Genomic DNA, 20,069 nt, shown 5'->3' with positions numbered 1-20,069 from the left:
GTGGGAATGGTGTATGAATGAGCCCTTAAGAACAACTTTTTTGGTATAGTAGATGTAAATTAAACGTTGTCCTTAAGAAGTGAAATTGCGTGTGCATGAAGTGTGAGCTACCCTAGTGGGAATGGTGTATGAATGATCCCTTAAGAACAACTTTTTTGGTATAGTAGATGTAAATTAAATGTTGTCCTTAAGAAGTGAAATTGCGTGTGCATGAATTGTGAGCGATGCTAGTGGGAATGGTGTATGAATGAGCCCTTATGATCAACGTTTTTCGTATAGTAGATGTAAAGTAAATGTTGTCCTTAAGAAGTATGGGTGTGTTTAGCCGAAGTTAGCGCTACGTAGCGCTACGTAGCGCTAGCTTCGTCTAAACACACCCTATAATTGCGTGTGCATGAAGTGTGAGCGATGCTAGTGTGAATGGTGTAGGAAGGAGCCCGTATGATCAACTTTTTTGGTATAGTAGATGGAAATGTACGTCAGAGAGAGAGAGAGAGAGAGAATGAGAGAGAGAGAGAGAGAGAGTGAGAGAAAGAGTGAGAGAGAGAGAGAAAGAGAGCATCGGCCGAATAAGTTCCTTGAAGATAATGAAACTGGCTCATATTTGAAAACAAAATTCACATATGTGACAGTTGAAAAACGCATTTGTTTGCGTAACAGTAGGTCAAATTGTGTCTTATTTCACAGAGGCTGAAAACCGAATCAATGTGCTTGAACTGCATACTACCAAAGTATTACATAAAATAACACATGAACTATCTGTAACCGGTCTGCTGAGCCACTTTTGCATTTACCAACCAACTTTACCGAAGTATTATTATGGCTGTCTTTTGATATTCACCGCCAGTACTGTAAATCTATAGCATATGTGACGTGAAGTATAAATTTTTAGCATTGGCAGTGAACGCAGTTTATATCTGATCGCGCTCCCACTCCCAAAGCCGGTAAGTGTAGGGAAGAACTAGCGGTTAGGAGAATCCTTCAGCGGTTGCAAGTAAATTCAAACTGTTATATTGTTTGTTATTTCATAACATGGCTTTATCTATTATCTGTGTTATTTCATAACATCGCTTTATCTATTATTGGAACGAAGCTCACCGGTGGTACATATTAGCACGTATTACACAATTTTATACCAGCCGGTTGATAACAGCTTTTTGAGACCCAATTGCTGCTATTATCGGCTGTAAGTAGCGATCGAGAGAGGGGCAAAGCGATTCCAGTACATTCCGGTTTCCTCTCTCATCTTGTTGTTCGTTTCGACTGAACTACCGGCAAGTGCGTACCTTATCATGTCTGCGTGTCTTCTTGCACCAAGTAATAGCACATCCCGAGTTTGTATTCTCGTGCCAATTGCCGTACTTTCACGAACAATCTTCCCGCCCACTGTGAAAGAGTTACGAAAGATACGGCATATATACGCTGTCATCTTTCTCATTTGCTCGCGAATCGTCGTACTACGTGTTACTCGGCGAAAAATGTTGCTGCGTCATAAATTCGTGTTCATTGCAATTTTCTGTTTGGGTATTGAAAGATTTGAGAGAGAAAGTCCTCACATTAATTGTGTTCCCAACTGATTTTACATAATTGTGAAATTATATTTTAGTTTCCATCTTTGGTCTCATATGTTTTAACATATAACTAAGATAACTTGTATATATAACTTCTGTGATAACAATCTGTGTTATTTTTTTTGATCATTAATAAGAGATCCCTAACAAAGTGTGTTTTGATCACTAATTTGATTGCTAATAAAGTATCTTACACTCTCAGGAATCTTATCAGTAGTATCTCAGACTACAACACGTCTATTGTCATCAATGGCTCAGGCTCTACAAACTCACGAGGTAATACCAGATGTGGTCGACAAGGTACCTGCAGATGTGTTGAGTGTAACATATCCCAACAACCTCACTGTTGAAATTGGCAAGGTATTTACTCCAACTCAGGTCAAGGATCAGCCTACAGTCCAATGGAACGGAGATGCAAATTTATTTTATACTTTATGTATGACCGGTAAGTGATTATTTTGACATATAGTAAAAGTTTAAATATGTACAAAAACATTAGTGTTGATGTTTCTTGTTGATGTAAAGTTTACTTTTTATATTTGAACAGATCCCGATGCTCCGAGCAGACAGAATCCCAAGTTCCGTGAATGGCATCACTGGTTGGTAGGCAATATTCCTGGATCAGATGTATCTAAAGGCGAGGTTTTGTCCGAGTACATCGGGTCTGGACCTCCGGAAGGCACTGGTCTTCATCGATATGTGTTTTTGTTGTACAAACAATCTGGCAAGCTTACTTTTGATGAGAAACGCCTAACTAATCGAAGTGGCGATAATCGCGGTAAATTTTCGATTAGGAAGTTTGCTGCCAAATATAAACTCGGCGATCCGATCGCTGGTAATATGTATCAGGCAGAGTATGATGATTACGTACCGATTCTTTATAAACAGCTCGAAGGTTAAAACTTATGTATACGATTTGCACGATTTTGTACACCATAATATATATACATATATATGTATGCGTAATACTATATCCAGCTATTTGCGGACTAAATATGTATCTGTCATTTCTTTTAATTAAAATTAGGTCTTTGATATTTAGTATAAAAGAAAGGGTTCTTTTACCAGGTGAAATTGGTATCAGTATGATTGTTTAATCCAAGTGAACAATAAAGATTACTTAAAACTGGTGCACCGAACAATCGCATTACTTACTGACCTTTCTGTAGGGTTTTTCACTTTAATCCTAACATATTATTTGGTCTATCTATTCGTAAATTAAATCAATATAAACAGAAAACTATCACACAATAATCGACATTTTTCATGTTGATTCGTATCGGCTTTCACGTATGCAATCTGCAGATGTAATTTATGCAAATAAGATCTTTCCGCGTTCGAACTCCGCAACATATCAGTTTCCTTATTTGCATCAAATAGATCTTACGTATCCTCCTCTCGAGAAACACTTTTACAACGTCCATTTTTGCTACACGGTACAAAACATTGGAAAGGCCGGCAACTGAAGGGGCCTTCTTTGCACACGAGCTGGTGGGGAGTCAGCAATAAAACATCCGTGTGTTATAGAACTTTCTTGAATACTGCTGTTGCAACGTGCTTAGAACAACGTTTCCAAGAATGAAATATTTAATAACAGGTTCGTTGTTCATTACTCTCTGAAGAAAATTGCAATATACGAGTGTCTTATCCTTGACATATGAGTACTTTGTATCCAGTAAGTAATCATTATCATTTTTGTGCGTAATGATTATTAAGGAATCCTTCTCTGCGCGGTCGGATTCTCGTTGGGCGATGTGAAATCGGCATTTAAGGAGGCGAAGATCGAACCCGATATTATAGACAAGGCTCCAACCGAGAAGATCGAGGTAATATAATATTTTTATATTTTAATTGTATTATCTATCTCTTCAAATAATTTGTGTTACATTCATAGGTAAAATATGGCGATAAAGTGGTCGATCTGGGAACCGAATTGACTCCGACAGAGAGTCACGAGATACCCGAAATACATTATAAACATGAAGGAGGGGTTCTCTATACGCTTGTTATGACAGGTATGAGTTCTGAATCGGTTCGCGCGTAATTACGCGTCCGAAAATACTTAAAAAAAAAAGCCTCAAAAGACATACAGAATATTTCAAATAAGGTCGTTTTGTTTTGTTTCGTTATGCAAATCCAAACGTGTGTACATATAGACGCGTTATCCTCGATGAGTTCAACTTTCACCGTCACGAAAACCAGTTTTCTCGATATACCGTCGCAAATTGGCGATGCGCAGCGATTTGTCAGCATCTATCGAGATGCGTGTAAATCTAATAGAAAGAATTTATAATATTAACGTATTTAACACTAATTTTCTATGCATTTCTGCATGTGCGTAATTAGATAACATGTTTTATCACAGACCCTGATGCACCGAGAAGAGGAGGATATAATCGCGAATTTCGACATTGGCTCGTCGGAAATATACCGGAGGAAAATATAGCTAAAGGCGAAGTTCTAGCGGAATATGTCGGTCCCGCTCCGCCAAAAAATACCGGTAAACACCGCTACGTGTTTCTTGTCTACAAACAAAACCAGGGCGCTATTACTTTTGACGAAAGACGATTGAGCACTTGGTGAGTAAAACTGATGATATGATAAGAAACACACGCGAAACGCTAGTTTTTTAGACATATACGCGGTAACACCTTTTATCGCATCTGATTACAGGGACGGAAGTCAGCGAAAAAGGTTTTCTATTAAAAAATTCGCGGAAAAGTACAACTTGGAGGGTCCAATCGCCGGTAACTTTATGAAGGCGGAATATGATGACAATGTGCCTGCTTATCACAGACACTTGAATCTTTAACCAAGCTGCGTCCGCGAAATGAAGTTGATACTTTAGACTCGAGACAAACATATACAAGTACATAAATTAAACTTTTTTTTTTTATACATTATCTTAAATCTCTCTTGTTGTGCGATTGAAAAAAATTAGAATTGTGTTACATATATTTCTTTTCCAAGAACAAAAAACATTATCGATTGCAAAAACAACCGGAAGGAAAAAGCAGAGATTCTTCAAAATAGATAGTCGTTTTTTTTTCTTTTTTTTTTACCGAGTTCTATTTATTTTTTTCGTTGCTGTTTTATTATTATAAATATAAAAGGTACGAGTGACAATCATTATGTTCGTATCCCCGAGGTCGTTACATGATGTAGCGCTTTTGAGGGTATTTTTACTAACGGTGAATCTCCTTAAATTTTAATCAACTTAACTCTACGATCGGTCGTTAAATATTTGCAGCTTAATAATTACGTTATACACATTGACTAGAATATGTCGAGCGTATTTTTGCGAATCGGAATTGCACGACTCTGAACGCTGCTATCGTGCGTTACAAAGCTCGAAAAGAGCAAATAGAAACTAATCAGGAAGCAGACACGCGTTAATCATATATCGTTAAATTGTAAGAAGTACACAGAATACAGCCTTGTATATGTTCTTATGTATGAAATATTTATATATAAAATAGTTAACCTCATAACTCGCAATTAAATTAATTTCTAACTTTGTAATAAAATTAAATTCGTTAAAAATTTATTAACGAAACAATAATATCGACTAATATACAAATATTTTGAGGTTCTGCAAAATAATTTTTTCCAGAGACAAGATATTTTCGCTCTAAACATTGCATTTTCGAAATGTATTAGTGTAATAAATAAATGTAATGAATAAATTTTTACGATTTCTCAAATATTTTATATAAAATATTTAACCTCATGATTCGCACTTAATCTTTAACTTCGAAATTAATTTTGTAAACATTTATTAACAGAATAATATCGACTAATATATATTCTGAATTTCTGCAAAATAATATAATTTTCTCAAGAAACGAGATATTTTCGCTCTAAACACTGCCTTTTCAAAATGCATTAATGTAATAAATAAAGTTTTACGGTGTTACTCTCATTACTTTAGAGAGACTTTCCGTGTACTTTGTTTATCAACTTTACGTTTATCTGCAGTTTCGTTACAAACGATAAGGAAGTTAAACATGCGTACGCGGTTGTTTTTTTTTCTCGCCGATACGCGTCACATAGGCCCTTAAAATAGTGATACATGTTTAAGCTTTAGATCAAACACTTGATTCGTATTCGTATTCTCACGTTACCATCGTATTCTCACTAGCGAGAATACATCTGTTTTTTCTCCTCGAGCGAAAACGCGCCTGAAAAAACATCATTTCAGAACCTGCGTTTGAAGAAACTTTATCTTATTTCTAATATTTTATCACACTAGTTTTTGCGGATAACGCAATGTAGAATAAATGTCTCCGCCGAGAGATATCGAATACTTCTTCACATATTTGCGAAATCTATCGTTCGCTAATTTATCTGCAATTGTCTATAGATTTTCTGTTCTTTTTACTGTCTTCGCGTTATTTTGCGTCAAGTACGACAGACACAGTTTAGTGTCGATCGAATTACATGGATACCACAGTACTCTCAGAATAGCACCAATTTGAGCCCGATGTCTTCTCTCGTTTTCTTCGTGTGCAATGTTTTGTTATTATCTTGGCGAAATATCCACGGAATATTTGAGGCAGTGATAGTGATCGTCTTCATCTCACAATTATTTGAAATTGATTCACGGATAGGAACGACAAATATTTTTTGATAACATTTTCTCCTTTTTTCTTCGAACTTTCTATAGAAACTGGAGCGCCCCAAATATAGTCGCAAGACTCGTAAGATTTTGGGTGAATCAATCCTATCACTATCATTCGTAACGCATTCTACTGGAGATCGGCGATCATCAATATAAATTCGCCATTATCAAGGCAAGACTAGATCCGGCTGGACAGTCATGTTCCAGCAGAGTTGATGATCTCGAACGTCACCCCAACCGCCGTTGCCCTTTCGGAGCTTCGTCTTCTTCGCCGTTCCGGCGATTGTTAACGTCAATTGCGAGGGAAACAGATGATTGCGCGCCGATTTAAGAACATTTTGAACTTTCGCTATCACTGCTGTCGATTCACAATTGTCCTTTTTGTGATGCACTCCACTGTGAAAGTAAACGTTTACTTGACAACAAGTTGTGACGGAAATGTATAAAAAGAAAAAAAAACAACTGCGTACTCACCATTCGCCGATATGGAAGACTCTCGGAGCTCTCATTGTCATGGTGATCAATCCCGACTCGGCGCGAGGCGCTATTCCGGCACCTCTGCTGGGCGGTAGACAGGTCTGCGCGATGTACTGCAGACTCCAGTCCCAATTATAATCGTCGTACGAGCAAAACTGCGCGGCGCATTTTCGCAGCTTGTTCCACGTAACGCGATTGAACGCCATGCCCATGTTGTGCTTGCTAGATATCCAAGGTGTCACTTCCGCCTGTTTTAACAGAACGAAAATCGTTAGCAGTTCTCTTCGATCTCGCAATTCTCTTGACGATTTGGAGATTTTTACATCTTATAAAATCTACGGGAATAAAAACTAATCAAAACTATGTATCTAAAGCGATCAGCTGAGACACAAAGTCAGAATTTTAATCGCAATATTTCTTCCTGATTTACACATTGCACATTGGTCTCTCAGTTTGAGAGACTTCCATTTCCACAGCCGTGCCGGTCTGAGCCGTGCGTGCGAACTCGGTGTTTCATTATGACTTTGTATCGTGCACGTAACAGTGGATATTCGAAGCATGCACTACTGCATCTCGAAGAAGTGGAAGTTCCGTCTACAAAGAAGTTCCATCGACATTCGCGTTTTTGGCGTAGGTACAACTAGAATGTGCTAATATAAAACATCGGATCGATACTTTATATCCGCAAAAAAACAGTACAGTAGTATTTTCTTTCTACGGGACGAGATTGCTCTCTCGGTTTTCTAGTTTCAATACCAAGCAATTGGAACCATCAGTCAATCCATTAAAATCGGTGTTTGTGTTATTGTTGGCTGAGTCGATGCGAGTCGGTGGTAAAAGCCGTGCAAGATTTTGGCAGTGTGTATAAATTTTAAAACGGGCATAGGAAAACTACTCGCATTCTACTTCGCGTCCATGGAAGTGGCATGTGATGATATAGGCGAAGCAACAAAAAAAGACTTGTGCGAGGCACAACAGGCGAACGTAAGGAGACACCAAAGTGTGTATGTAGGCGGTTTGGCTTTTTGCTATTTTCGGGCGGGATTTCGGTAGATTCCATTGATTCACGAGAACCTTCTGATAGTGATTGTAGAGACTGGGCAGGAGTTGGAAGGCCCATGCGGGCGCCGCTTGCACCATGTTAGCGTTTTGATAGTAGGTGGAGGACGCGCCGCCGTTTCCTCGGCCACCACTGCCGCCGATACTTCCGTTACTGATCCCGGGAGCGGAGTTGGCGTGATTGGCGCCGTCGAGTTCCCCGTTGCCGATCTGCTGTCTCTGCATCACCCTCGCCTCCTGCCGCTTTAGTCCGCGCAGCATCTCCTTCTGCAGAGCGCTATCGACGCCGAGAAACTAACGGATCGGACGTGCGTGAAACATCGACATAGAGACGTACTAATGATGAGCAACATGATGATGATCAACACGTCGGATACACGTTTTAATGTCGTGTGAAGCGTGCAACAGCAATGGTTCAACGACACCGACGTGTTTCCGCTACGATAATTGCGATTTCTGCGTAAAATAAATCTGCGAATTCGTCGAAGGATATGTATATGTATCGCTCGAAAAGAAGCGAGAGGAGAGAGCGTGTCTTATCGCATGTACCGCAACACGCGCGTGCTAAAAGTTTTGCCAGATATATTGTCACGCTACACAAGCACCAGCAATATGAACGTTACTATATATATATATGTGTGCCAGTGAGAGAAAAAAACCGTCGTTATATCGTATTCGCACGATTATGACAGAAGAAATGAGTGCATGAGAGAGTTGGCAGATAGAAATAAATGTCGGAGATTGACAAGGCGGTTGCCGATGAAATGCGCTTCTGACTAAAAAAACGTAAACTCGCTCCGTATATTCGTATAAATCCTTAATGTAATCTTTGTGCATGGAACATCGCGTTAAGCAAGATGTTAAGAACGTGGTTTGACGTAAATGCGAAACAAAAATTTCTCACCTTACGACTAAAATCCGCAAAATAGTTGTACGTCTTTAAATATGTACCCAACGACAGAACGTTGCATCTCTCGCAATTGAGCTTGCAAGTGCGTTCCATGAGTCTGAGCACGTGCAGAAAATCTTCCGCGACGTAATGATCCTCCTCGAGGAAAAGCACCATTCCCGTGTGATTTCTCGTGACCGATAACTGATCGAATACCCGATTCGCTTTCCACCACCAGTGGTGCTTCGTCTGCGTGAATTTAGCTTCCCTGTAATGGCCGTACAAATCCGGGTGCTTGGCGTTGGTGCACTTTAAGTTTAAGGCTCTGTAATTCGCAAACAAAACATTCAAACATAAAATGATCATATTTCGAAGTTTGATCAATTTGGAAGAGAGAAAAAGACCGTTTAATAAGTTAAAAATGACTTTTCGGCCAAACTCACTGCTCCTTGCGAATATTTCGCGGGCAATCGTTGGGTCCTTCGCCGGGAAATGTGCGCGGATGTGTCTGTATGCTGTGCGGGTAGAATATCTGCATAACCCGGCAGAAATCGACGCTCTGGACGAGATAATTGATATCTGGGTGCCAAATGTCATGGCTGAACACCAGAAGGGCCTGTTCAATATCTTTGGCCTGAGCCAGCGACACGATAAGGTGCCGCAGATAAGTGAGTCGCGTGTGCACTTGGATGACTATAATCGGAGCGTCGCTGGCCAACGGCCCAAACGCCTCCTCATTATACACTTTTTGTTCCTCATTCGCCCTCTCGATTTTACGCCGGATCTCTGCGATCTCCAATTCCGTGAGCGCTCCCGAGCTGGCGTTCACCAGACCCGTCGAGTTACGTCCCTCTTTGAGAAACCTGAAGTCGTAAGATAAAAATCCGATCGCGTAATATTATAACAGACAATATTCAACAGAAACAATAGTACAATTTTATGTTGATGGATATTAAAATATAGATTTAAGGAATTGGAATTTAAAAATCAATTTTTAAAATCAATTAATAGAAAAACAAGTTTTTAGGAAGAAATCTACATTGAGATACGTTTTATAAGAAGATGATCAGAAATCAATGATCGAAACGTCAACAGAATTATATAAAACGGGTTTTTAATTTATTATTATCCATTACTACACACCGGTGGATTATAGCTTATAAGATCTATTTATTTTTTAATTGTTTTTATTAAAAATTAGATTGAGTCAAAAAATAATTTTAAGAAATTAAAAAACCAGAGAGTAAAACACGTATTTTCAAATTATTACCTATGCAATTCCTGAGGTACCAGAGAGAAAAGGGTTTCGTTCGACGAGAACTGTCCGGAATCATCTCGACCCGTCAAACTGATCACGTGAAGCTGAAGCCAGAGAAACGTAGCCAGGAAGACGAATACGATTGTCCTCAATAAAATCCCGCGACCTGATCTCGACCCTCCAACGACAACCACTCCTAAATATATCATTTTTCTGAATTACCGATGCTTTTTCAGCACTTTGCTCTCGCGCGCAATAATATTTTTATCTCGAAAACAACATAATAAATTAAGTTCGAGTTATATCGTTATAAACTCACCTCCCGATTTTTTTCTGGTATACAATGTGCAGCCGGGATACTGCTTCGCAAAGCCATGTATGGTCGACTCTTGAGCTTTTCCTGTATGCATAGATAATTAACCGGTAATGGTAAATAGATAGGTACATTATCCGGATAATGTTAGGGAGGTAAATTATCCGGTTAATGTTAAACGAGTCTGCACACAATAACTAGTTTTCCTTCGTTACTACTTTCTCTCTCTCTCTCTCTCTTTTTAGGTGTAGTTTATTTTAAAGCTAGAATTGCGCGTAAAAAAATATAAACGCAGATTAAAGTAATAAAAATCTTCTGAAAACAAAATCTAAAATTTTTTTCTTTTAAGTAATAAACTTTTTCTATATAAGAATTTATTAATTAATCAATTTATTTAAGATCACTCTTGTGTTTTACAGAAAATAAGAAAAAACAAATATTGCAAGTGTCTTTCTCTCGAATCATCAAGTTCAGGATATTTTAATCATTTAATTGCAATAAAAGTTGGAGTTGTCAAGTTTACGTAGGTCGCGATATGTGTAATTTATGAAAATGTAATCATAATAAGTATCTCTTTAAGAATAAAATTATCGTTGAACGACAATGAGAACCGCGATATTGCGAAACGATACGTCGTCACCTACTCGATAAACATTAGCTTACAAAAGCACAAAGTTCAGCGCGAATTACGCGATGAAATATTTTACGGAAACGTTGCGGCGTATATGTTATACTGTCGCGCATTTGTCAAATATTTGGCAAGAAACGAATAGTAACCTGGAATTTTATTTTATAACACATAAACACGCGCGCGACACACGTCACGTACAAATACACACGCACAAATAGAATTTGAAAGCAATTTATACTGCGATTATTTGACAAGCAAATCGAACAAAAGCTAGAAATTGTTCGCCGCCGTTTGTCGAAAACGCGAATGTGACGCGCGTTTACGTAACGATTTTTATGTAACGAACCCTTATCATGAACTACATTGTCAGAGCGCCGCCGCGTGCATCACTTTAATCTACTGATGATTACACGAGTACGTCATCGACTATAAACATTCTAGCGAATACATTTCCACATTGCTTTTACGTAATATTGTTTAGAAAATCCCCGAGTCAAAATTTAAATCCTACTTTACAGGAAAAAAAGGAAATTTCGGACGTATAGCAGCGTCAAAGTAGCATCTACTTTTTTTCTTACTCCTACTTTGAGCCTATCAGAGCCTATTTTGAGTCTATCAGAGCCTGCAATGCGCATCAGTCTGAGCTGAGAATTGAACCCTACTTTAAAACTTTAGCAGGAAAAAAGCAAATTTCGGACGTATAGCAGCGTTAAAGTAGGATCCACTTTCTCTCCTACAAAAAAGAGGAATTGAGGTTCAATGTAGTTATTTTTTCACTCACCTTTCATAGTGTCATTCCTAGGAGCTCGTCCTGAAACAAGATTTAAACGGATCTTCAGCAAGATCGTATTTGGAAGCATGCATAATTAATTTTGATTAATGAAAAGAATCACACGTATGCGATGTTGATTTTTTTTTTTAATAAACGAGATATTCCGGAAATTCTTTCGTAGACTGAACACATTTCGTGTACTATCTATTTGACATGCAACAATATTGTTATTGTTTGAAACAAGAAACTGAAAAAAATCGCCAGCAATGTTTTTTCGCCGATTCGTACGTATCGTTGTGGTTGTATTTTTTTTTTTTAAATAACGGAAACGCATTTTTTGTCTGCGCTATTTTCCCACGTTTCAATTTTACTTTCAAAGTGAGGTCTCTATTCTTAAGCATTTCTTAAGCACTTCTTTACATCTATCGAGAAGAATCTGTTTCCATTTGACTTGTAGATTTGAATTCTTTTTTTTTTTTTTTTTTATAGTTAGAACTCTTTTTTGACTGAAAAAGAAACGCGAGACGATAATAGACGTGAGCAAGACAAATCGGCATCTCGTTGTCGGGATCGACGCTTGGAAGCGTTACAGTTGTAAGACAACGCTCTCGACTTCTCCGAGCTTTGACCCGAAACCCCGTAGGATTTCGAAAGACTGTAGTATCCGAAGACTGATGCACAACCGGATGTTTCTTTTGTACCTTGTATAAAAGACTAGGTTTCATTCATTCTCTCCCTCCTTCTCTTTCTCTCTCTCTCTCTTTTTCTCTCTGTTTTGCAACAATTATTTTTTAACTGTTACGTAAATCACTTAGCGTAACTGTATTTCCGTATTTCATTTTATCAAAATCAAACAAACTGTTGAAATAATTTTACGCTTTGAATACTTTTTTTTTTTTTTTTTATCATCGATTTTAACGCAGCAATATCAATCGATCGCAGTAATTATCGCAAATCGTCCAAACCTTTTCATTAAATGGCATTACATAAAAATTACGTGCACATCAAAATTGTTATGTTGTGTGCGAAAATACACATGTTATTAGCCGACGCGACAATAGCGTGAATGTCTACTTACGGGAGAGATAAGAGAACTCAACGTGTTATCAAACATACTTTTTCCGATCGGGAGGCGTGACATGTGGCGTTTGCATTTTAAAAAGCATGAAGCCGATGGTGTTACGACACTTTATGATACATTACAAAGCGAAGATAAACGCGCGACTCTTCCACACGTTGGTAAGTTCGTCATGATAATGAGTTTTACACAAGGTCATTGCATGCTATCGCATCATGTCGGAATGATAATCTATGCGCGCCACTGGAATGGAATTTTTCATTAGATATCAGTACTTTTACATCGCACGAAAAATTTCTCCCATAAGTCTTTTTTTTTCTTAAAGAAAATATTGAGTTATGTGACAAGTTCGGGCACACAGGATACTTCAGGTCGAGAAGGTTTTTGACCTAAAACGTTTTGGAAAGAGAAAATCTTTGGATACAATATTTAATGTATATTTACGACGAGGAAGATTATGGAACAAGAACTAAAGACGACGTGAATAACACGAAAACGAATCTTTGACATTTCTTTGAATGACAAGTTTGATAAAAAGATTTTGTTTTAACAAGCAATTCAATAAGATTGATTTAAACAGTTATATTTTTTTATTTTAAATAATAAATATTTACAACAAAACAATATAAAATATATAACATATAAAATAATATATTACATATAAAACAAATTAATTAAACGAGTATTGTAATCCGTTTCGAGAGATATCTCGAATAACGGTTTTGAAATTTAATTAAGAAAAATCAAATTAATTATTCTCCAGTTATTTCTTTACGTCTCTCGTCAATCGCGCCATTTATTAATAAAAAGGGAATTGGATCTTTCTGTCTATAAATGCGCTACTTAGACGACATTAAAATTTCATTCGATTACACGTACGTGAGGGTGAATGTTTGACGAGATCGATATACAAAGAGAAAGAAAACGAAAAGAGAGAGAGAAGCTCGAGATCTCACGTTTAGGAGAGAGGAATCAGCAGAATAAATACGATGATGCTTTAACGGATATTTTTCACGTGAAATTCCGCGTTATAGCTCTCTTTCCCTCTCGTTCCCAATTTAGTTGTTATATTTATCCCAGTGACAATAAAAAGGACGCGGCTATAAGATGCCGGTCGTGCACACGTCGACCCACCACGAAATCGTCCAATTTCACTCCGCATAGTTTCGATTCGCTTCGCTCTTTCCTTGGCACGCGTTCAACGTCGAACTCTCCTTCGGCCGGCTCATCCTGATTTTTTTTTAAGAATCTCTCGGTGATTACCGACAGGCTCAATTAATATTCTCCCACTTCCGATTTGTATGTATGTCTTTCTGAAGTTTTCGAACGCATCTAGGACATTATGTTATTTATGTCCCGTTTTGTGTTAACGCGTTTGACAGATCGATGTTTTCCATTATTGTCTCTGACATAATTAAAAACCGGGACGAAAAGATATGCGCGAATATGAGTCTTGTATTATTAATGAATACTGGAATATTTTCTCGCGGATTATTTAATCTATACAATTGCGGTAAAAAATACCCACAACATAATTCCGATCTAAAAATATCCAACTCGGAGCAGATTACCGACGTTTAATATCGCAGATATTGTTCTTTTTTTTATATTTTAATTTTTCAACGACACGTCTTAAGAAAACCTGGTGTGTTGCTTTCATTCGACAAAGACGACTGTCGTGCAATGATATCTGTAACACACACGATAAGGTTGAGTAGCAAACATCGCGGTTTCGAGTCGCGTTTATATCGCGTTTTATTATAAAATTCGTAATTTTTTCAATTGCGCATTTTTTATCCGAACTCGCTTCGAGCGAAACAAAATATACAGTGACGCGACTTTACTGAGAAGATAAAATGTACATATATCGCGAGGCTACTACTTCATCATAAACACGTATCGATATCATTCCGCTACTATCGTTACCGATAGATAGATAATGCTATCGCGGTAACAAATTTCATACACGTTTGTGTATGATCGGACTCGTAAACAACATTATCATTTACCTCGGTGAAGAAGAATGACGCATCGCTTGCCCCGTCATTTTTGCAATATCTGGAACACAAAACATTGAATGCGATAAGTAGGAGGTAATCCGAGATTTGAATAAAATTTTATTGAATTAATTAAACAAAAGAAACATATCTCTGCGCAATATTTATATTGGCTATTGTCGTGTGAATTTCCGCAAAATACCAAAGAGACTGTAAAAATAAGCGAGATATGTTATCAATATTAATTATGTTATGTAAGAAAACTTGAGAACAAAAGGCGGCGCGTAACGATTGCCGTAATCTGTGTAACGTAATGTGTGGACGGACGTAAAATTATTGCGAACTTCTTGCGCGGTCTTACACGATATCGATTTAATATCGTTACGCTTAAACGCGCCTTTAGATTAGCGGTCTTTGCGAGCGCGACCGCCGCGTCGGTGTAATACATATTAATATACGTTTGTGAATGAATGAATTATAATCACACTGTATAAACTCGACTTGCCGTTCCCCTCGAAAGTGCTTGAAAAGCGCTTCATTATTTTGCGATATCTTGTTCAAACACATTTCCGTCGTATTCATTGAATCGTGCATAAAAGAATTAAATAAATTCATCAAACAGAAATATATGTATCAGCGTTTATTGCGCGTGAAAGCTATCATCGTGATGATATTCCGTCTTCTTATAACGCAAAGTACAATTATATTTAATCAATTACCGTTTTTTTTTTCTCACGCCACACACACGGAGCAATTTCGGTAAATACATTTTATCTTTCTCGTAAAAATACATTCTTACTTTTCATCGCTTGTGTGCGCGCAATGATTCAGACCCTTTTAAAAAACCATCCATTTACCTCTTATCTCGTCCGTGATATAAAGGTTCTCGAAAAAATACCTTTCGAGTGAAACACTTTTTCTAATTTTCTCGCGACAAGAGTTTTTATGTGATACATTTAAATTTTTCGTTTTTTTTGGAATGCACAAAATACACGTTACAACTCCACACACATTGTCCGTTAACGAAACTTTCTGATGACAACAGAAGTAGCAACAAAGAACGATAATCACAGTTTATATATAGCGTCAGTCAACTTTAGACGCGAATATCTAAATCTAAGAGTACATGCACGCACAGACACACACACACACGCGCGCGCGATATGTGTTTTATAATCGGATGCTGCACGCGCACACACCGTTGCGGTCGAGACAAAAAACGTCGGCGGCGAGAAAACGGTCACCGGAAATTTGGATTCTTTTATTCGGGTGCGCGACTCGGCACCCGGCGCTTTTTAACGGACGGCTGCACCGTGTGTGTCTATTTCTGTGTTTCTCGGAGTAGAGATGCTATAGTTATTATCGCGCCGCCGTTGCATGGCGTTACCACCGTCATCGTCGGCCGGTCGCCGGTCGGTGAATAATGCATCGGGTGGATCGTCATGTGTATGCATCTCGGTGTGCCGGTCATATCGCTTGTGCACGAGGGACTAGAGGTGGGTCTCTCTCCCTCTGCCGATATGTCGCTGTGTCTCTATTGCGCAAAAGTACGCGTGCATACATGTGTACGTGTGTGAGTGTGTGTGTGTGTATGTATATCTATTCATGTGCACACGTGTATTCGTGTAATATGCGGGAATATTACCCGCGGTGTCCCTGGATATCGATTCGCTCGTACGAGTAAACGTATGCAACGTCCTTTTTATTGCCAGACGGAGACTATCCTCCTCACAGAGGCTTTAATCATTTCCTTGTTCGATATTTATGCATGACGATGAATACAAGTAGAGTTTCCACCGAGTCGAGAGAGAGAGAGAGAGAGAGAGAGAGAGAGAGAGAAAAAAGTGTTTTTCTCGACGATACACGTTCGAGCAAAAAGTGAATAAAGATCGCAGTTACGCGATTATTGCACACGATAAGAGACTCACCGTATAATTGACTCTTTTTTTTTACGTATTACGAATGTTTTTCTTTGTTAGGCTAACCGAGGTTGCACACTCCATGCGAATCGCATTGGAAATCCAAAGTCTCCGATCTCTCCGTACGCTGTTTTTTTTTTTTTTTTTAAATTACGATAATTTTGTAACGCGCGGCCGAACAAAAGATGCGTCGTGAAATGTTCTCTCCGAGGTAGAACTTATAAATTCACGTCGCACTGTCTCTTCTATCTCTCTTCTATCTCTCGTTCTTAATGATCTTCATCTCTTCTCCAGCGCTTATTTATTCTTGACGCAGCGACGTGTAGCAATCGTTTATCTCTTATCACGCACGTGTGTAGGTACCTAACCCATTCGTTTACATTGAGCAAAAGTCTCGACTAATGACGCTTTCATGACATTTCTTCGTTTCCGCGCTCGTTTATCGCGACATCGCGGACTCGTAATAATCAGATAGCACATCACCAAAATGGACATGAAACTTACATACATATGACTCTCGTTTATTCAGCACACCTGTTCGATAGACTTTCTTTCTATCTGATATCACTTGTCAACTTGTTTATCTAATGAGAATATCTGACAATTAGACATTCCGACAATGTCAAGCATTTTTATGTTACGGTCTCTGCGTAAAAAAAATAATTAAACAAGAAACTGTAAATATTGTATACAGAAAAGACAAAACCTCCTCTTCCCGACGGAAGGGTGTTGAGAAGAAACTATAGAGAAAAATAGTTTCGGTCGCGCAATAAACAAGTGCCTCTGCATGAGGAAGCATATTAGCGCGATTATTAAAGCAGCAGAAACGACCGAAGGAATGATCGAAGTAATCAAAGCGTAAATAAGCGCGGAGTTAAATCGACGATAATCAAAGATAATTGAAGCGATCGGAGACTTAAAGACAATGTCGACAGGACACAATTATCGATATTTTGCGGCAGAAATCTCGTACGTAGGTCAGGAAACCGCCGCTCGACCGGATAATCGCGCCACGGAATCGGTATCGCAATATTTTTCGACCGCAACGCACACGGACGTGGGATTCGACGCAAACAAATAATTAGCTCTCTCTCTCTCTCTCTCTCTCTTTCTCTCTCTCAACCTCATCGTCGGGATGATGATGATGACCGGAAACTGTGTGTGCTGCGGTTAACGGCGGAGATTGCGGTGCGTCGACTGGCGATACCGGAGCGAGCGAAATAAAGGAGCAAAATATCATCCATGGCGTTCGCCACGTCCTTGTTGCTTGCGCGCCGCATTCCGTCGCATTTTCCGGCTTTTTGCATACTTTACAGTTCTCAGAAAACAAGAGAGAACTGTTGGCGTGATGATCGCTCGCTCGTGCAAATAGAAAAGCGCAAGGCCGCTACGATACGTCGACCGTGAAAAAAAAAAAAAAGAAACGGCACCGGTAGGAAATGGTCTATAATAAGCGGAGCATGCTTCGGAATTACAATGCGTATTATAATCACACGTGATGATATAAGCGGTAATTCGTGTCATCACGCGCCTTGTAAAGTCAATTTCTGTGTTGCGCGAGTTATCTGCGAGTTCGAAAGAATAATGATTAAACGACGGTAGCTATGATAATCGCGTTTTGCAATAGCGTCATGATGTTTGCTCGTAAAAGAAAAATGAATAGAATGGGGGAGGTTTTGTGATGATTTCGGCGCGATATTAAAATCGTCTTGAAGACAATTTCTACTATCTAATAAGTCACAGTTCACCGCATAATGTAACGATGCGACACAATGCGGATCTACGTGTATGTTATAACAAGCGGCATAATTAATTATTATTATTCAATTTTCCTCTGTTTTTCATTATTTGCTCAAGGTGATACTTTTTTTTCTATGCGTTTTAAGTTTTACGAGTTAAAGAAAATTTAAATAAACTTTTGCGAGCGTTACTTAACGCAGAGATATACGTCGAAATAGCAAATATATGGATGTAAATAAATAAATAAATAAATTTTTTAACGCGCAGTCTTATTGTCATGCAAATATAAATATTATTCACGTTTTTGCAATTAGCCTCAATTTAGACGTGACGTGAAAAGAATGTTAAAAATATGTTCACATCCTCAATATGTTAATTCGTCTTCGACCGCTTCTCTCGCTCAAATTATCGTTCAGTAATGTTTTGATGAACATATGCTTAACTTTTTTTTTATTTAACGGTCAAGTTGTTCATGGAATGGACGCAAGAAAAAATTTACTTCAGTAAATATATAATCAAGTGTAAATAGAATGTATATTTATATATATTCGAGTTTGACAGGTTCTGCAGCTGACAATAAAAGTACGTAATAATCTCGGGAATATATATAAATGTCTACTCATCTATGCAAATAGTAAATCGCCTCGTTCGATCGTCCACGGTATAAATCGACATTAATCAATCGCTGGCGAAGTTACGCAATGAATTCCAACCTCGTCGTGCGAGAGCGCTACTCTTCCGCTTCTTCACTTACTTACTTGCCTACATCAAATGTGAATCTAAAAATATTAACTCGCACATGCACTCGCTCTTTCTCTCTGTTACCCTCTCTTTCTTTGCTCGATCTCGAGTCGAATAAACATGTCTAGCCGGTTCTTGCCCATTAACCGAAGGCGTCGAACTTCTTATTTCGTAGAATCATAATTTCCCGTCCGTCGTTCAATCGCGCGCGATATTGTGTCTCGTTAAAAAAAAATAAAAAATAAAAAAATTCATTTCGCGCCGATGAGATTTTCCGCCTGGTTTTCGAAGAAGAAATTGCCTAATGGACCAGGAAGAATGTTACCGCAGTTTGTTTTGGTCGTATGTGTTATGTTGTTCCAGCACGGGAAAGAGTTCTTTGACCGATTTGAGAAACCGCTTTTTTTTTTTTTAGCTTAATATCGTAATGATGACGTAAAAAACTCGAGAGGTCTCGTTCCGACAAATTTAATAAGATTCCAAGAATACGATAATTACTGGGACCCGAGTAGAAAATCAAACACGGCCTTAAGAAGAGCGCGTTAGGTTAGGTTTTGTCCTGTTGCCTGATAAGGTCTTGTTAATGCAGCCTGACAGCGCCCTGATCAAAAATATAACGTCGTGTTACATATAACCCTGATAGCAGGTTTCTGACCGGGCTTTAGTACGGCGGATCCTTTACGAGCCTTATTATTTTTATAACCCCTGATAGGAGACTGTAAGGAGAAGAAGGTTTGTGGATTAATTTGATATTTGATGCTTTCACGGTGTGTAGTATTAACATACAAAGATGTTTTTTCGGGTTTGAACCGCGTTAGTGTCATTTTTATACCGACGTTTCGTGAACATTACAGCTCACTTCATCAGGGTTTGAAGAGCAGCCTGATACTGAGATGCTCTTGATCAGGTGTCCCTTTTTATAGCGCTAGATTGAAGTGGAAGGGGTGTGGTGGAGGAGGGGTGGAATGGTAAGAAGGAGAGGAGGATGTGTTTATGGCAAGAT

The 20,069-nt window shown here is 38.5% G+C and overlaps 3 protein-coding genes across 12 annotated transcripts in view; 2 read left to right on the top strand and 1 right to left on the bottom strand.

Annotated features, from left to right (window-relative positions):
• Positions 1-689: 689 nt before the first annotated feature.
• On the top strand, positions 690-2,710 carry LOC109859541 (protein D2-like). 7 transcript variants are annotated; one of them, XM_020437894.1, is made up of 4 exons: positions 690-811; positions 893-944; positions 1,774-2,016; positions 2,119-2,710. In XM_020437894.1, the coding sequence occupies exons 3-4, from the start codon at positions 1,821-1,823 to the stop codon at positions 2,469-2,471; spliced, it is 549 nt and encodes a 182-aa protein (XP_020293483.1). In that variant the 5' UTR covers positions 690-811; positions 893-944; positions 1,774-1,820; the 3' UTR covers positions 2,472-2,710. The 7 variants fall into 7 exon arrangements, with proteins under 7 accessions (XP_020293483.1, XP_020293481.1, XP_020293484.1 ...); XM_020437892.1 differs by lacking the exon at positions 690-811 and having other exon boundaries at positions 892-994; XM_020437895.1 differs by lacking the exons at positions 690-811; positions 893-944 and adding an exon at positions 1,162-1,186.
• A 151-nt stretch (positions 2,711-2,861) lies between these two features.
• On the top strand, positions 2,862-5,094 carry LOC109859542 (protein D2-like). The gene is made up of 5 exons (XM_020437897.1): positions 2,862-3,168; positions 3,288-3,397; positions 3,466-3,586; positions 3,937-4,150; positions 4,245-5,094. Exons 1-5 carry the CDS (start codon positions 3,150-3,152, stop codon positions 4,381-4,383), a joined length of 603 nt encoding a protein of 200 aa, XP_020293486.1. The 5' UTR covers positions 2,862-3,149; the 3' UTR covers positions 4,384-5,094.
• Positions 5,095-5,113: 19 nt separating this feature from the next.
• Positions 5,114-20,069, bottom strand: part of LOC109859540 (alpha-1,6-mannosyl-glycoprotein 2-beta-N-acetylglucosaminyltransferase) — an 18,624-nt gene continuing 3,668 nt past the window's right edge. For 2 of the 4 annotated variants that reach the window (XM_020437887.1, XM_020437885.1), the window contains exons 2-10: positions 14,679-14,727; positions 11,601-11,630; positions 10,195-10,275; positions 9,888-10,071; positions 9,061-9,480; positions 8,633-8,942; positions 7,744-8,022; positions 6,667-6,917; positions 5,114-6,588 (exon numbers count right to left, since the gene is read on the bottom strand). In XM_020437887.1, coding sequence (XP_020293476.1) covers positions 6,360-6,588; positions 6,667-6,917; positions 7,744-8,022; positions 8,633-8,942; positions 9,061-9,480; positions 9,888-10,071; positions 10,195-10,275; positions 11,601-11,607 — 1,761 coding nt within the window. In that variant the 5' untranslated portion in view covers positions 11,608-11,630; positions 14,679-14,727 and the 3' untranslated portion in view covers positions 5,114-6,359. Of the gene's footprint in view, positions 6,589-6,666; positions 6,918-7,743; positions 8,023-8,632; positions 8,943-9,060; positions 9,481-9,887; positions 10,072-10,194; positions 10,276-11,600; positions 11,631-14,678; positions 14,728-15,523; positions 16,090-20,069 lie in introns of those variants that run through there. The other 2 variants (XM_020437886.1, XM_020437888.1) reach the window with 2 other exon arrangements.

The sequence above is a fragment of the Pseudomyrmex gracilis genome, unplaced genomic scaffold (assembly GCF_002006095.1).
Source record: "Pseudomyrmex gracilis isolate BER0280 unplaced genomic scaffold, ASM200609v1 scaffold_266, whole genome shotgun sequence".
Lineage (NCBI taxonomy): Eukaryota > Metazoa > Arthropoda > Insecta > Hymenoptera > Formicidae > Pseudomyrmex > Pseudomyrmex gracilis.
This window is presented reverse-complemented; position numbering and strand designations above follow the sequence as displayed.

Coding starts and splice junctions, on each gene's coding strand:
- LOC109859541 (XM_020437889.1), top strand. CDS start 1,479: ATGTTGCTGCGTCATAAATTCGTGTTCATTGCAATTTTCTGTTTGG. Junction 1,525..1,773: donor CATTGCAATTTTCTGTTTGG/GTATTGAAAGAT, acceptor TTACACTCTCAG/GAATCTTATCAGTAGTATCT. Junction 2,017..2,118: donor TTATACTTTATGTATGACCG/GTAAGTGATTAT, acceptor ATATTTGAACAG/ATCCCGATGCTCCGAGCAGA.
- LOC109859542 (XM_020437897.1), top strand. Junction 3,398..3,465: donor CTCCAACCGAGAAGATCGAG/GTAATATAATAT, acceptor TTACATTCATAG/GTAAAATATGGCGATAAAGT. Junction 4,151..4,244: donor GAAAGACGATTGAGCACTTG/GTGAGTAAAACT, acceptor ATCTGATTACAG/GGACGGAAGTCAGCGAAAAA.